Source organism: Malurus melanocephalus, unplaced genomic scaffold, assembly GCF_030028575.1.
Source record: "Malurus melanocephalus ecotype Western Australia unplaced genomic scaffold, MMel_1.1 scaffold_737, whole genome shotgun sequence".
Classification (NCBI taxonomy): Eukaryota; Metazoa; Chordata; class Aves; order Passeriformes; family Maluridae; genus Malurus; species Malurus melanocephalus.
Window position 1 is genome coordinate 18,841 of NW_026623969.1, and position 17,292 is coordinate 36,132.

Below are 17,292 nucleotides of genomic sequence, written 5' to 3' on the forward strand. Positions count from 1 at the left end.
GTATGAATGTATGTTCTTCCTTCTGTTACTTTGTTTAACAGATCCTAAAAGGAGATCTAGAAATGAAAAGGCAAATGATGAGTAAGCTGAAGTTGCTCAGCCAAGATCTCCTGGTAGCTGTGAAAAATAAAGCAGTGGCTCAAAAGCTGGAAAGTCGCCTTGAAAATTTTGCCCAGCGCTGGGATAGCCTTGTACAGAAGGTGGAGAGCAATTCTAAACAGGTTTGTAGAAACCAGTTTTATCAGTTTGTGGMAATCAAATCCTTTGACAGTCAAATGCTTGAAGTAATTTTGTGCTGTTTATTATATTGTTTAATTTTTTCTCCTGCATGATTGCTTAAGACATATTTTATTTTTAGGACAGCATAATACAACTGTAATATAACTTTCCAGAATTTTTTTTATATCTTGAGTTTTTAATCTGTCTTTATAGTGTTGATTACTTTCTTGGGTTGTTAACTATGTTTTCAGGGATGATACAAGCCATAATGAATATACCTTTCCAGTTAATTTATTTTTAACCTATAATAACACACTCTTTTATGTCTGTCTCTGTGAAATAGCACGTAGTATGAAATAAGTGCAAGAACTGTCTGCTAGTTTTAAGTGAAATTATTTTTTTTTTCATCAGTAAAAGTTTATAACTGATTGCTGTTTTACTTCTGCATATGATATGCTGATTTCCAGATTAAAAAGAGAGGCTACAAAGAAGAGAAATTTCTTGGAAAAATAAAGGAATAAATCTATACTGTAACCAAAGTTCCAATGAAAAAATATAACCTGCTATTATTTTGACCACTTTATGTTGACTTTAATATTTTTCAAAATGAAATTGAGATTTTAAACCAGATAACAAAATTCAATGTTCTGGTGTGGTACCCAAACCCATATCCAATTATTTTTCCTAGGTATCTTCTTAACATCTCCTTCTTACTGGATTTAAACTCAAATCATCTCACTTTTTTCTATTCCATTATCTCACCAATACTGAGTTATTTTTGTGCTGTCATTGTATGAGTGGTAAAATGGAAATGGATATTAAGGCTTTTTAATTAGCCCAGAGCATGCTGCACTTCTTTTGTTGCTCCATACTAATACATCTACCAAATTATGTTTGAGTAATTAAATAAAAGCTGCTATACTTCATGGAGTTATCTGAATCCGTCTCAGCAACCTTGCTTTCAATTCATATCTTGATATTTTAGTTTGCTCTGTGATAGTTAGAAAAATCAGCTGAAGTTTGAAAAATCAGTTTGGGATAATAGAAGGGAAGAAAATGGGGGAAGGGCACAATATCACTTAGTAACAGAAAGCAAAACCAGATTGTGTACACAGCATTTCTGAGTTGAAAATAGGATTTAATTGCTGTGGAAATTAGCTCTACATAGTTTAGTGGTCAACTTGGCAAAGTTAGGTCAATACTTAAATGAWCTTAAAGGTCTTTTCCAACCTAAAGGATTCTATGATTAATATTTTTCATAGTGCTTTCATAATTACATTTTTGTCCTTGGTTATTTCCCTTCTTTCTCTTAATAAAGTGTCACCACATGAGTAACTTGTTMACAAAATAAGAAATTAAATTGAAGAGACAACCTCAAGCTCAGTTCAAAGATGATTCTCCAACTAGACATCTAAATTAATTATAAATCCCAAAGGAAAAAAAATGCAGAAGTAGAATGTGAGTCCTCCCACATTTGGCTGAATTAATTGCTCTTTAATTCAAGCATCTAATCAGAACACATGGCTGAAGCTTCTACAAATGACTGGATGCAAGGGTGTGTGAGAGAGAGAAATACCTCTAAAAAGCAGTTTGTTCTCATACTGAAAATGTCAGCTTTCCTTCACTGACCACACAGTGGAATCAAGGACAAGGACAACTTGCTTAGAGAGATGTGTAGCTTCCAGAAACTCTAAACCAAGCTCTGCTGAGCTCATTATGCTCCACTAAATTGTACTGAAAATCTTTCCAAACTAAAGAAAACACCATTCCTCATCTGAACTTCCCCACTCACACAGATAAATTTCAGCATAGAACAGATGACAGCTCCAAAAGTGAGCGTAAAGGAAAATTATGAGTTTATCAGGACAGAGGGCACTTCCAAAGACAGTAATAAATGTTGGCATTAAAGGTAGGCTGCTGTATAAATGAGAAATAAAATGACATAAAACTACTGAAGTGCTATACACACATTGTACATATGTTTGCCTATCGACGATGAAAAAGGAGATTTGAATTTGTCTGCTCTGAAGAGAGATGAGTTTTAACATGTTTCTAAGATGGGCTTGATGTGAAATTGCAGGCAAGCATTGTATTTTGAAAGCCTTTTAATGTGCAGCCTTGTGAGTCACCTTAGCACTTTCCATATGATTTTCTAGTGGCTTAAAGCCTATGTCTCTATTGCCCCTTCTCAGAATCACATTTGCTATTCAGGGACTGAGAGGGATGATGAAAATATACAGATGTATTGATTTTGAATAATACATAAAACAGAAAACATTGATCGTTAAAAAGTGTTCTGGGGCTTTGTTGATTTTTTTTTTGTTGTTGTTTGTTTGTTTGTTTTTTTCCTTTCATACTTTTTTTTAAATTCCTTTTCAATAGAAGGTAAGTTGCTTTTTTTTTTTTTGTAATTCCTAACATTTTTAAAGATTGGCCTTCACTTACTAAAGTATGCACAGTTTAAATGTGAACCATCTTCATCTTGCAGAGTAAGATTGCAATCTACCTTTTAGCCTTACCCTGTCTCTAATTAGAATGATTATGAACTTCAAATTCACATCTCCATCCTCCTTTTGAAGCATATAACATTTAACCTCTACTCCTGTTGATCAAGCATGACAAATCCTTTTTTACTGTTTTGGCACAGAAATCATTACTCCCCACAGTGTGGTGACTTGACTGCTCTGAGCAGTAATTGCTCTGCCATCTCTGGAGGTGCAGTTCTCCATCTCAGCTGAAGCTTCTGGTCCTGTGTAATTGGAATTATGCTGCAGATGATTCCTATAGTGCCCCAGCTGTGGTTTATTCTGTGTTGCACCTTCTTCTCTGGAAACTCTGCCCTGGTATTGATTAGCAAATGAAAACATGGCAGGATATGACCCTGGGTGTCAGAAACATCATCCTGTCATTGATTTTTGGATAAAAGAGTGTGTAATAAGAATTTTATGAGAAGAGGAAAAAGATACCGTATTCAAAATTATATAATAGGCAAGAAATTCTTTTTGTTCTTACTTGCAGTCAGCTCAGGGGAAGTTGACATCAGGTTCTATCCTCAAATTTCATAGAACCCTAGACATCAGAAGCTTTAACTTGCTTTTCCTTCTGCCCTCCAATTCATTAAAATAAAATAGGAAAGAATGTTGTATATGCTTTCAATACAAATCTGTGGGAATATTTAYTTAATATTGTCATGATTTCTGTAGAGAAAAAAATATCAAAATCAATACATCTTGTTGAGGGAACTAGAATGAGAGTGTTACTACATAAAATCGTAGTGATTAAATAGTCAGCCGGGTGTTTTTCTCTTCCAAAGAATTTTGTAGTTCACACGTTAGCTAAATCCCTGCAGGTCACAAGCAGCTTATTCAATTGACATAATTAATCCATAGATATTTTTTTTTTTTTTTTTTTTTTCTTTTTTATTTTTTTTTTTTTTTTTTTTTTTTTTTTTTTTTTCAAAATCTGCTCTGAATCTAAATTTTGTAGTCTTCTGAGTAGTCCAGAGCACTTCTCTACTCATCACTTCCACAGGCAGACTGGACAAAGAACAGGAAGACTTTTGAGTAGAAGACCATGTGAAGAATTCAGCAAAGTTGGCAGAAATTTRTTGGGTTTTTTTCTCAGGTTTCTTAGCTTTACTGATGTTGCCTGCTACGAAGAGGTTGCTTGTTACCAGTATTTCCCTTTTCTTGTCATTCTATTTTTCTTTTTCAGTGCAAGACAGCATTGTGGGAAAGGTGTTAGACCTGGTTGCCTCTTCACTGTTTACAGAAGCACTTATGTCTCAATAATTAAGTTGACTCAATTCTGTTACTGARTTTCTGATGCAAGAAGTAATAGATAATTATTATTATCTATTCATAATTCATGGTTTCATGGACTTTTAGACACTGACATTTCTGTTGTTGAATTGGAAACTCTAATTCTTCCATATTAGCAAAAGCAAAGAAGCAGGACTTTTCTGGTGCACAACTTTTTCTGCTCCTGGTATAAATTCTTTCTTTTATTTTCCATTTCACTGCCCTTAAACTGTGAGGTGGTCATTGGAGCTGTAACTAGAGCATTTTGACAAATGAACCATCATCTGACAGAATCAAAAAAAAGAAGTGACCTATTTCTCATTAGTTAAGGGATTTAAGAACAGCTGCCCACATTTGAGTTGGAAGTTTCTAGTTTTGTGTTGTATGGAAAGAATTAAAAATGGCAGCACACACACAAACAGTGCACMAAAAAATATGAGCAAAAAATATTTTTCATTATTCTATTTTTAATACAGCTGAGCTATACAAAGGGGTTTTTTTATATTACTGGGCAAAGCTAAATGCTTTATATTAATAGTGTTTACAGCCTTAAATACTATGGGTTTTAGTATCTAGTATGACCCCTTAATTTTTTTTTAATTATGGAATGAAACTTATGCAAATTAATTTGCCTTCTAGTACATGTTTTCTAATTTAAGGTTTCCTGATTGCCCTTTAATGCAAGTAGGTTATGGTGAATTACATTCTCCTAGAAAATTTTGATAAATGGACAGATTAATAATTAGTAATTTTGTGTCATTTTCATGCCTTTATCACCTCTCGAGGAGCAAATTTTCAGACTGGARGCAGGGTAACAATTAGCTATAGTAACATTTTATACATTTTCTATCATTCAATTCCATCATAAAATTCCATTCATTTCTTTTGTCCATTCAGCATGGATTACAGGATAAGATGCATAAGTTTATTAGAATCCTTTCTGATTTTGCTATTGGCTTTTGCAGATGCCTTATTCACACAGCGTGAGTCAGATAAAACAATCTGGCTGGAGTTGCATATAATGTGGGTTTTTTTCTGAAGGTCAGCCTGTGATCAGATGAGAGCAGTTTCTCATTATTTTCTATTGCTACTCCAAACAATCTTTGCTGAAGTCTTTCRAACAATGCCTGACCCCTGTTTTTGTACTTCTCACAGATCTCACAGGCTGTCACCAGCACTCAGACATCACTAACACAGACAACTGTAATGGAAACTGTAACTATGGTGACCACGAGAGAGCAAATCCTGGTKAAGCACGCTAAAGAGGAACTCCCACCGCCTCCACCCCACAAAAAAAGGCAACTCCTTGTGGATTCAGAAATTAGGAAAAGGTGAGAATCATCAAGAGACAGAAGGAGAATACTGATAGAGTCTGGATGAAAATGCAAAAAATAGTCATTTGACTGCAATATGCTTCTGTATACTATTTTGAGCATAAAATTATATTTCTGTTTTCTGTTAGGGTACCAACTGATTATTATCTTTCATTACTCAGTATGAGTTGTGGATTATGTTGTGCTTCTATTGCAACTATTTAGCAGTATAGAATGTTAATGGTTACATCAATACCATTGCATAGAAATTATAGTCAGTCAAAGTCCTTTTGTATGGCTTCATGGGGATCCCACTTGACTGTGTCTTGAAGCATGAAGGTCAAGAAGCATTCCATTAATTCTAAGATTTTTGTRTTCTTTAAGAAGAATTTTATAATAGGTAAAGTACTAGTAATGCAGACATTGCCTGGTTTCTAGGGTTCATGGGATTCTTCTGGGCTTACAGGTCAGCGGTAAAAATAATATTTCTGCAGAGTCAGGTAATATTTGGTGAGACATGCATTATTATTACTTTTAGGGTTTTTTGGTTGGTTTTTTTTTTTCCTGTGTAACTCAAATACAAGTGACAAGGGATTTTAGACTAATGCTGAACATTAGTTAAAGTCAGGAGAAAAATTTCTGATGTGTTYAAGCAGAATTGGCTCAAGCACTAAGTTTCTAAATGAGGTGCTGAGTAGGTAGRCTTCAAACATTCATTGTAATGTGTGTTTTGGAAATGTTTTTTGACACTCAGATGAACATGAATTCCAAGGTAATAGATTCAAGGACTGAAAGGGATGTGAAACTACATTCAGTGTCTTATTTCAATGGACAATACCTTGGTTTAGTTTAATGTGTTAACCATTTTCTTGTTAAATTGTAAGTTATGAAGGAGAATTAAATCTAATAAGAATAGAAGAAATACAACTTTTTCTTAACTGAAGTTTTATGTTATTGAAAAAATAGATACTTTTTACACATCGGCATTGTACCTGCGTTAACCATTCTAAAAGTAAGGTTTCTAGTTTAGCATCATTGTTTAGGAACATGATGCAAGAAGAGTGATCTGCCCCTCTTTGTTAAATTAGTTATCTATTTTTATTAGTTAGCTTAGTCTAAAGAAGTTTGTGAGCTAAATTTGAATGAATGGATCTATCTCTAAARTCCTCATTTGGAATCTGATTTTCCCCATATCCTTGGTTACCATTAACTCATACTGAAAGTTATAATTTGCTAGTATATTACCAAGCACCCAAAATAATGCACAGCGATGACTATCAGCAGACTTGTGAATCCTGAATTAGTTGAAGGAATTGTTAGATGGAAATGTTGTTACTTATCAGGCATTATAAGCCTTAGCACTCCTGTTAATGTTTGAGTARTAATGTGCAAAGGTGGGAAACAGGATCAAGGTCTTGCTGGCTTATAAATGAGAGTAAACCTTTCTTGTAGCATGGTCCCCATCATGAAAATTGTGATGTGCTTTATGTTGAAATTGAAAAATTAAGAATGAAAATATCCCTGCAGTGTTGAAATATTTAAATAATTGGTATTTTAAAACTTTTCATGTTTTTTTTTCCAAACTGAATGTTCTAGAAATGATCTTACTCCATAAGGAAGTGAATTGTAAGATGACTGTTACAAAGGAAAACATTATCTTAGTTAAAACTAAATGAAGTAGAATGATTTTTAAACCCTACTTTTTCAACTCTCCAAGAAAATTGTTGCTATATGCATTATTGTAAAACAGGAGGCCAACTGGCAGTAAAAGTTCTATTCTCAGCTACTTTACTCTTATATATTTTCCTTCTTGCTCACATCCTCTTAAACTGCCTTAATACTGAAAGTGAACTTGGCAGGGTACAGCAGAATACAGACTTCATAGTCACCATGCAAGGAAACTGCCTGAGGGTGGGAATTAGCTGGATTATAGGAATTGTTTTTGTTCTGAACTGTCTTGGTTTATAGAAACCGATAATTATGTGTTACTAGAGTCTTGTAGCTGATGTCTGTCTAAAGCACTACAACTAACAAGTTTATATATAAATAAGATTAATCCTTTTACAGAAATGAGGATGTATTATCAACTTTGRTACTAGGATTGCTTGTAGATATATTACTGGGAGATTTATTATCAAATTTACAGAGAGTTTATTTTTTTTTTTTTTTCTATGCATACTAGTAATGAAGGGTTTTGTTTTGATGCTACCTAAAAGAWGTGCATTCACCACATGATTTCTGTTTCACTTCTGGATAAGAGTCGAGATGGAACAATCTGTGGTTCTTAGTCTTTGCCTAGGATGATTTTAGATAATTGAATAAGTTGTGGTTTCTTTTAGATATTTAAGATTAGAGTCCTTTTCGTTGGACTTGTATTTTGATCTGCTGGGGGAGAAATCTGACTTCTATAAGAAAAAAGRGAGTTAATTGTTTAATACACTTTAATATGCTCTAGCTATTACTTTGTGTGYAGAAATTACTAAATTCAACAATGCAATTGCACCAGCACATGAGAACTAGATCGGTGTGACTGTTGCACCTCTGACTGGACCTACATTATGGGAATATGAAAAGTAAGTGTTGGAAATGTCCACAGATGTGCAGCAGGGTGGATGCTGGTAATATTATCTGAAGGCAGTATTTCTCCATTCAGATAATAATTTTGRCATTTCTAACTGAACAGAGAAAAAACTGTAAAAACCAAATGCCTTTAGTAGGTCCAAGCGGGTGTTCCACAGAGAAGGATCTGTCAATAAATAGCTTCGGAAAAACACTTTGAGGGTAAAATTTGGGGAAGAAGTTTCAGCTTAGAAAAATAGTTTTTTGTGACTGTCGTTAATTAATATGTAAAAATGCAAACATGTTTTATAGTGTGGAAACAAACACATTTTGTAGTATCTTTCTTTCTCAAAGACAAGAAAATATAAATTTATACTAAATAAAAGCATAATAATGGAAGAAGAAAGCTCATCTTAAAAATTGKGCACTCAGTTAAAATATCTGTGTTCAATGGTGAATAGATATGTTTTGGTTGTTTTTATTTTCTGGGAGAATCCCATGGYTCTGTTCCCAAGCAGCCAGTCATTWATTTTCTGGTGCATTTTTGGCCACAAGATCTTTCAGGGTTTTTTGTTTGTATTCAGTTGTAGCTGCACTCAAGGATAAACAAAGCCCATAGTGCTGCAWAACTTTTGATTTTGTAAAAAAAACCCTGAAAGAATGGGGGTCTCAACATACATCTGCATCATTCTATATTGTGTGTGTTTACAACCAAAATTTTCCCTGAGCTCTTAATGGCCAATAGTTGATGGCTATGTACTCTTTAGTTTTGGTTTGGTAAAAATCCCTGGCAACTACTGAAGGGTTATCAGAAGCTTCTGAAAGTGAATTACCAGAGTGTGTTGGCTGCTTTTTGCAGTCCCAGTCCAACACACTGCATGCTGTTGCTTGGTATTTTGGGCTCTGGGAGTGAAAGACACACTGGGGTTTTTTTGAGGGTTTTTTTTTTGAGGTGGTGAATAATGCTCCCAGGTTTTTCCAGCTTCTTTCCTCTGTACTCAGTCTTTGGTCAACGTTGTTTCTGTAAAGGAGTATGATTGAAATAAATGCATCAGGCTCCACTTCTACATCACTGTTCGGAAAGATTTTTGCTCCAGATTTGCTTCTCTGTCAACTAAACGTTTTGGAAACACTTGAAACCTTTACTCTGTAAATATCATGTTAGGGTACTGTGTAAGAGTACAGCCTCCAGTTCATCAGCCAAGGAGGAAAAAATGGATGGCTGAGATTGAAGCATCAAATTTTCTAGAATGAGTTTTACTTTTCTATTTCCAAGTGTTTTGTCAGTATTGAAAGTATAAAAATCTCTTTTTAAATGAAAAAATCGAGAAGAAGCAATTTGACTTTAGACCAATAATATCCACAGGACTGAATGTCACATTTCCATTGCTCTGATTCACTGTGGCACGAAKGCATGGCAAGGAGGCTCTTGATTTTTCCTTGCCTCTTTAAGCAACTTTTTGCAATAAGTGGTGGAAAGTAGAGATAAGAACCAGATTACTTTTAAAAAAGTTCTTTCCCCTTCATTTTCCCCCCAAAAAATCTAAAACTGCTTCAGAAGTAGTGCTTCAAAATGTCAGAATAATTCAGGTGAGTTATGTTCTRTTGCTAGTCAAAGAAAAGCTCCTTTTCCCAAAGGAATCAATTTAAAACTGAGAAAGATAAAATACTTGGAGCTGTAAAGTATGTATTAGGCATTAGGACTAGAGATAAACACAGCTGAGGTTATAGTATAAAAAAAAGGGTGAATGGGAGAAGGGGATGCAAGGTAACATTTATTTTCATGGTATTTACATATTCTGGGAAAAACAGGTCAGTTACAGGTCATAGAAAAATCTGAAAATTACTCTGTTCTTGCTAAGTTTTTAACAGACAAGTAAGAGCTGGTTAATATTTAATTTAAACACATTTGTAATATTAATGTGCTTCAATAATGTCCAAAGATACCTTTCTTTGCAATTTGGTAAATAACTTTTTACATGCTTCCTAATGTGTCCAAGGAAAGTCTTCTTGTCATAACATTGTTATTGGTATAATGTTAATCTGAAGATTTGAAAAGGCTTGATGYCCTTTGAAGGGAAAGGTGTGTTAAAACAGGATAGCTGCTCCATCTAGTGTTTTTTTCATTTAACAGCTGATAAATGAACTTTTTGAAAAGAAAAAAGCCCCAACTTTTTTGAAAAACATTATATTTGGGATTCCAATTTAGAGAAGTTTGGATTTTTGTAGAAAAAATGTATCAAAGGAAAAATTATAATTACTTTAAATGTCTTTTTGATAGTTAGTTTTCCAAATACACAATTTTCTGTGTGATGAACTATATTAGTTAGGACTAAAATGTGATTGTTTAGCACTTTTACAGCCACTGCATTGGGTTGTTTCACCCTTATTCTCTTAAGAAATTCAGCTTTTGCTCTGGTATTGATATCTAATTKTAAGTAACAAATCCAAAAAGAAGGAAGTCATTACTTCTATTTTTCTAGTGGTTTTTGATTTTAGGGTGTCTGTAGCCAGTTCCAGAGGAAAGTTAAAGGTGACTGAGACACAACAGAATAGTTTGCTTACAGGGGGAATKATTAATTAACATTTTCATTTGGAGCATGAGAAGTATGGGTATGTTGAGGTCTGTAAACATGGACACTTCTTAATGCTTATTAGTTTTAACCCTTCATCCTTTTTGTGAGGTGAGAAATGGATTGGTGTCAAATAAACAGAGAATTTACATTCTTCACGTTTAGCACCTGAAATTTACTGCAACATTTGGAGTGGTACTGGTCAGCACTCACTGGAGTCCTGGCTGACTGGATTTAAAAGTGCTCTGTACCTCATGGTGCTGGGGGAGTTTCTGTTGGAGATTCACACTTGGGATTGATTTASTGTTTCTTTTCATGCTTTGATGTGCATTACAAAAATGCATTGGTCATAATGTTGGTGAGGCTATGTCACAAGTGCAGAGGGAGGGTCAAAATGTCATTCCAAAAGGAAATAAATTTTTTTGCCAACTAAACTGAAAAAAAAAAAGGAAGGTGAAAATATTTGTTAGGATAAATCAGCTGTTAGAATTAGAAGATAAGAACAAGTCTATTTATCAACTAATGTCTCATAAACTACAAATACAGAGGAGGAAGACAGACAGCAGGGAATTAGAATAATTCTTCCAATGGGCACCATSTACTGTAAAGTTGTTCTTTGATATGTTCTAGGCAGGGAAGAGCTACAAGCTGAGAGAGATCTCTGGTGATCTGGGCATTTCAATGCAGGCATGGAAATGAAATAATTCAGTAATGTGGTTCTTGGATCAAAGTTGCATCATTCCCTGCCAAGACAATCTGTAGGCAAACGGTCTCATGTCTGCCCAAGATTCACAGTGGTGACAAAAGGCCCTGTAGGATTTTTGTTTGGGGAAGGAAGGAAGGAAAAAAAAATGAATGAACAAAGGAAATTGTCAGGCAATTTCTGTCTGTTAAAAGAATAAAGTATTGAAATCACTGTCTGGCCATGGTAGCAGTAACACAGTAATGTAGTTTAGAGATGAAATTCATNGAAGGAAGGAAGGAAGGAAGGAAGGAAGGAAGGAAGGAAGGAAGGAAGGAAGGAAGGAAGGAAGGAAGGAAGGAAGGAAGGAAGGAAGGAAGGAAATGAATGAGCAAAGGAAATTGTTAGGCAATTTCTGTCTGTTAAAAGAATAAAGTATTGAAATCACTGTCTGGCCATGGTAGCAGTAACACAGTAATGTAGTTTAGAGATGAAATTCATTCAGTTTAAAGATAAGATATGTACCATGATGCCCACATGACAGGAGGATACTTCATGCCTCATGTTCCTGCATGAACTTGTTTATCGTTGAATTTGTTTGTCTATTTTTTTACTCAAAGCATATTTTAATACCATCTTCATATTTTTATTCCATACCAGTCACATTTTCATGGAAAATTCTCCACAAACTGATTTTATGGATCATACTAAGRCATTTGTACACTTCAGATTCCCATTCCAAATGCTCTTAGTAGGTCACCGTGTTTTTGTTCAAAATAGATTTCTTGTTCTGGCTTTCCATTTCTGTATTAAATGTATGATAAACCTCACMTTTGAAGCATTTCACAACTTAGCTGCATTATTTTCTCTTTCTGTGCRTGAAATTTCTAATCCAAATACCCACCAGAATAGGATAACCTAGTCCTACTAGAAGTTCCCTATCTAATCAGAAAACTTCTGGAAAACACTAAGCAATGAGAATTAATTTCTTTATATTTCAAATTTAAAAAAAATCTCCATTTGAGCTCAGCTGACATGTGCTGGCCAGTAAAGAGAGGGCKATGGGACCAGGAAAAATAGTATCTCTCATGTGGAGCAGCAGAAGAAAAGACTAATTGGAAAACAAAACCATGACTGCTGAATGAAGAATAAATCTCTACTTCAAATTGAATTTTTAGGTGGGGAGCATGTGCATGTTAAAATTATGGAAGTTATTTAGAGTAATTTCTCAAGTGATTTTTGGTTTAGTATCTTCYATGGATCGATTTTCACAAATTCTACACAAGCTGAAGTTGTTCGGTCAGAAAGGTAATTTTGCATTATTTTATGTCAAAAGTGTTGTTGTTCCTAGGAGATTTAAAGGCTCTACTTGTATTTTTATATCAATCTAGAGCTGATATAATTTGTAACTGCAGCTGTGCTCAGAAAGGAAGTGTCCAATCACTCTAGTGGAATGATTAAATGCCRTTTCTACCAGTGTTTCCTGCTTTTACACAAGATGAACAGGAGAGAGTGATTCCCCACCCACCCCCCAAGTAAAATGTCTTTATCTTAAGGATATTTATGTACTGCAAAAAGCTACTTAATACATAAGCCTTTATGTATTTTAATTGTTTTCTGGCCCTCTCTTTGGCCCTTTTGGAACAGGAGGCTTTGGTTCTGGAATTGTATTTATCCCCAGAAGAAACTGCAAGTGACAGAGTAATCTGTTATGTGAGATCAACTTTGTCATATCAGACAATCATCTATTGTAGAATCCTTTTGGCTGGAAGGGACCTTAAAGATCTGTGTCTAACACTTGCCACCATCTGATGGCTCTCTGGGCCATGAGATGTGTACTTAATTATTTTGCTGTAATGTCTAAACTGTCCCAAATACTCCCATTCCTCTCCCAGGTGTTGCTGAGGCAAGGGCTAAATCCTTTTATTAAAGAATTGATCACTGATAAACATTTTTCTCTGTGAATTTCCATCCTGTACCATAGTGTTGGTCCCACTAATCCTACTTGCCTGCAGCTTCAGAATGGAACAAATGCCAGAGTTCATACAATTTTACCTGCAGTCAAGGAATTTTAGCACTGAGGGACTGGTAAATTTATCTTCATTGCTATCAGATGTCTGGTGTTTTATGATCATCAAATATGCAGTTGTTATTTGCAGAACAGAGGATAACATTTTATTTCAAGGATTGCAGTTGATTTAATGATCAGAAATAAAACTGAGGTAGGAAGCTCTTAACTGACTGTGCAGTTGGAGTTCAGGGATTAGAATCTGTTACCAACAAAGACATTCCTTGAACCATCTGGACATTTTATTTTGTGTTGTGCTTCTGAACTTGTAATTCTTTATGAAACTGAAGATTTTTGCACCTTCCATTACTTYATGGTCACATTTTTTCTCCTTGAATGAGTATTCAAATTGTATTATCAGGAATTGTTTTATCAAAATTATTCCTAAGAGTTTATAATTTGAATATAGAATATTAAACTGAGATTAAGGCAGGGTGTTATTCTTTTTTTTCATTATTATGAATAAAATAAAAAAAAAAATCATAGCGGAGAAGGAAAAAAAGAAAGAAGCGTAAATATTAGCTCAAGCATGGAACTCTTGTATTTTTTTTTTATTTCTGTATATGTAGATTTAGGTAGCACCTGGTTTTGCCTTACATCCTTGTATTTTAGAAGTATAAATCTTTGTATAAATGAAGTATATTTTTATAAAATAATTAATTCCTCCAGGGGTACAATTGTTGTTCAAGTTACTGTTTTTAGTAGATTTTTCAATTGTATGCAAATGGTACAGCCTATAGTCACAAAGCAAACTGAAAGATACAGCTCATTATTTTTTCCCCCAGGTCTTTCTGCTCTGTTATGCTCACTGTATTGATGCAGAAGGAAAGTCAGCTGCAAAAGGGATGTAAATATTATAATATACAAAAAAATAAAGAAATGCAATCAAGCAGAGAATGTGGCACAACAGAGAAAAAAATATCATCTGAAGCTTCTCGTTTTAAAAACTACAGTAGATACTGAATCACAATTTGGAATTTCTAGACATAAGTAAATTAAATATMTGCATTTTGAGATATTACCTTATGGCTGGTTAACAAATATTAAGATCAGTTTTAAAGGAATTCATGAAAGAATCCAGCCTGTAAAAAGTGCTGCAGAGTGAAAACCAGTTATAAAGTAAGTGCAGAGAGTTAGGGATCTTAATTTTGGTTTCTAAGGCTTTAACTGGAGAAAATTATGCTTTACTTGTTGATTAGTGATTACATTCTACAGCAAATTTGAGTTAATCAGAAAAAGCTTCTTTCATCAAATTTTCTGCTTGAATTTCCTTCATAATATCATCAGCACAAGCTGGTACAAAAATCTCCCAGGTTTGAAGGCTGCATTTAGGCAGCCAGATAAGCCTTACATCCTCAGCTCAGCCAACAGGACCTGTGGTGCTCTCTCTCCACTGAGAGACATTTATTTCATGTCTCCCAAAACACATTAGCTTGAAAAATTAGAATACTTATTGTGAAAATTATTGCATCGGTTCAGCTGTCAAATCAGGGTCTTAAAGATGAAAGAGCATTTCTGTGTTTCTGAATTTTAGAGTGAATAGTTTTATGAACTCCGATGAGATACGGGCGTTTAAAACTGTCTTCTGCTGAGAGGAATTGCTGTTTATTCGCTTGTTTAAACAAYCAGCTAAACATGTTTGCTGCTATTTTCTGAAACTTTGTGGGAATGGAGAGCCTTATGACACTTTTCTGCCTCTCAGGTTTGACTCGGACACGACAGAGCTGCACAGTTGGATGACGCGCTCCGAGGCCGTGCTGCAGAGCCCCGAGTTTGCAATTTATCGAAAAGAAGGGAACATCTCGGACCTCAGAGAAAAAGTCAATGTAGGAGAAATTACTCATATACATGTCTGTATTAGACTGTCAAAGTGCTTTCAAAGCCCAGGTTTAAATGAGGTCAAATGGAGACTGACAAGCGTTGATTGTCCAGGATAAATTTAGAAGTGCTRGCTGTTTCTGTGAATCTCAGATTCTGGCTCTGAAATTGCTACACAGATTTTTGTTGTTGTTTTTGTTCATACATATTCATATTTAATTRTTCTAGATTCATGAAAGTCTTAGGTAAAGTTATACCAAAGACTATATATCATTTTCTAAATATGCAACATCATTCTATACTGACAGCTTAATTTGACATTGTACATGCATAAATTGAAGGACATGAAAATTGTCACTGTAGTAGATACTGAAGAAAATCTGTATCTATTTCCTTTTACAGTGCTGTAAAATCTATATGACAATCACCAGGTTCCATAGGGTTTTTTTTTTTTTTTTTTTTACTCTATTGTAGTACCATGTCAGAACCAAAAGCTTATTTTCTGTCAAAATGAATGGTTCTGCACTGCTTAAGCAGTATCTGTCTTTGTGTGTTTGTGCCACAGACTGAATTACTGAAATTAGCCCTTGAGAACTAAACTGTTACAAATATTTTTCCATATTTGATTTTTTTAGATCATTGAAAAAATGCCCATCTTTTCCAAGTAATAGAAAGGGAATTTTTTATAATTAGCTCTGATTGTAACGTAGTATATTATGGAATGTAATTAAAATATGTCTTGATAACMACATGGAACAAAGTTACTGTGTTGAAGTTAGACTTGCTGCTATTTTTTTCTCATTGTCTGCTTTACCATCATAAATCACCTGTGATAAGATTGAGGGCCATGGAACTTTGTGATTTTAAACATATAATTTTTAAATTTCATGTTAAATCATAGGTTTCTTGCAATAATTTTAGTTGTTAATATTGTCATAATATTAGTGCCAGAAATTATTCATTCAAATGGCATGTCCTGAATTTAGTTCATACCACAGCTTTGTGTTATGTGAAATATRCATAAATATACATATATATGCTGACTAGATCAAATACACAGAGTAGATTTGATGGGTTCACATGCCTGAATACTGAGTTAATGGCATTCATCTAATTCATTAATAGATTTACAGTTAATTTTCCAAGTGCTCCAATTTAAATTTTAAAAGAAACATTGAAAAAATGTAACAAAATGCTCATCTCCCTTTCGTTTATTCCTGTTTTGGGGAACATACTAATTTCAAGGATGAAAATTAGCTCATCTTGTCCTGCAAATTAAGCTGGCTACCTGCACTGTTGGGTTTCCCACCTGTTCCACCTCATGTTGCCTGTTTCTGAGACTTGATAAAAGCATTAAAGGATTCAGGAGCCATGGTTCACCTTCCTCCTCCTTTCTTTTCTTTGCATTTGAGGAGGTGGTGATTGCTGCAGGTAAAGGGGTGGAGATGGGTGAAGCACAGACCTTTCTTTGGTCCCAGCTGGGGTTCCCAGTAGCTCTTGCCTTGCCTTTGTTGGATCTGAGGAAGAACACTGGGGCTGGGAGGCACTTCCTACCACATTTATCCAGGTTTTATTTCASTTGGTGATAATGTACACAATACTAGAAAAAGATGTGTGGGATTTGACCAGTGCATGAGCATTTTAAATTTGAATTCAAAGCACTACGAATGGCAGGAGATATTCCATATGTTCCTTTGTCTCCTTGGAAATTCAATAACTGAATTGTTAACAAACAAATTTCMAGCCTTTTTTTTCAGTTAAGTARTGCAGAAAAGGATCTGTTTYGTATCAAGAGAGGTCTGAGACAAACCAGTAATTTTAAACCGTTCTAAGAAAAATCAATATGTATCCTTCATTAACATAGAAAATGTTTTTAAACACCAAGATCAGTTTTAATTTCACAGTGTCATTGCTCTTAAAATGAACATCTTATAGAGAGATTCAAGTTGTATTTAGAAGTTTCTAGTTGCTCTAAGGGAGAAAACTTTCTTATTGCATGTATTAATTTGGTAGCAAGAGTTCTGAAAGATGGCACTTGACAAGTGCCTCATGGATTCWGTGTTGAATGGGTTTCAGTTAGTGCAAGTTTTTGTACACACTTTTTTTAAAAAGCAAAGAAAAAAAGTCAATTTTTAAAAAATGTTAGGTTTTAAAGCTTGTCCTGACCTGACTTTTCCTTCTCTTGTCTCTGTCTCCATCCATGAAATGAGAGCCAAAGCAGAAAGTACTGTTCACTTCATTGATTTGAGCAGTTTCATTG

The 17,292-nt window shown here is 34.5% G+C and overlaps 1 protein-coding gene across 1 annotated transcript in view; it reads left to right on the forward strand.

The window, feature by feature from the left end:
* LOC130584614 (dystrophin) overlaps positions 1 to 17,292 on the forward strand; it is a gene marked incomplete at its 5' end in the record, with an annotated part of 165,056 nt that overhangs the window by 17,509 nt on the left and 130,255 nt on the right. Inside the window, 3 exons of the mRNA XM_057384700.1 lie at positions 42 to 221; positions 5,175 to 5,350; positions 14,917 to 15,040. Of these exons, the coding sequence (XP_057240683.1) occupies positions 42 to 221; positions 5,175 to 5,350; positions 14,917 to 15,040 (480 nt within the window). The remainder of the gene's footprint in view (positions 1 to 41; positions 222 to 5,174; positions 5,351 to 14,916; positions 15,041 to 17,292) is intronic.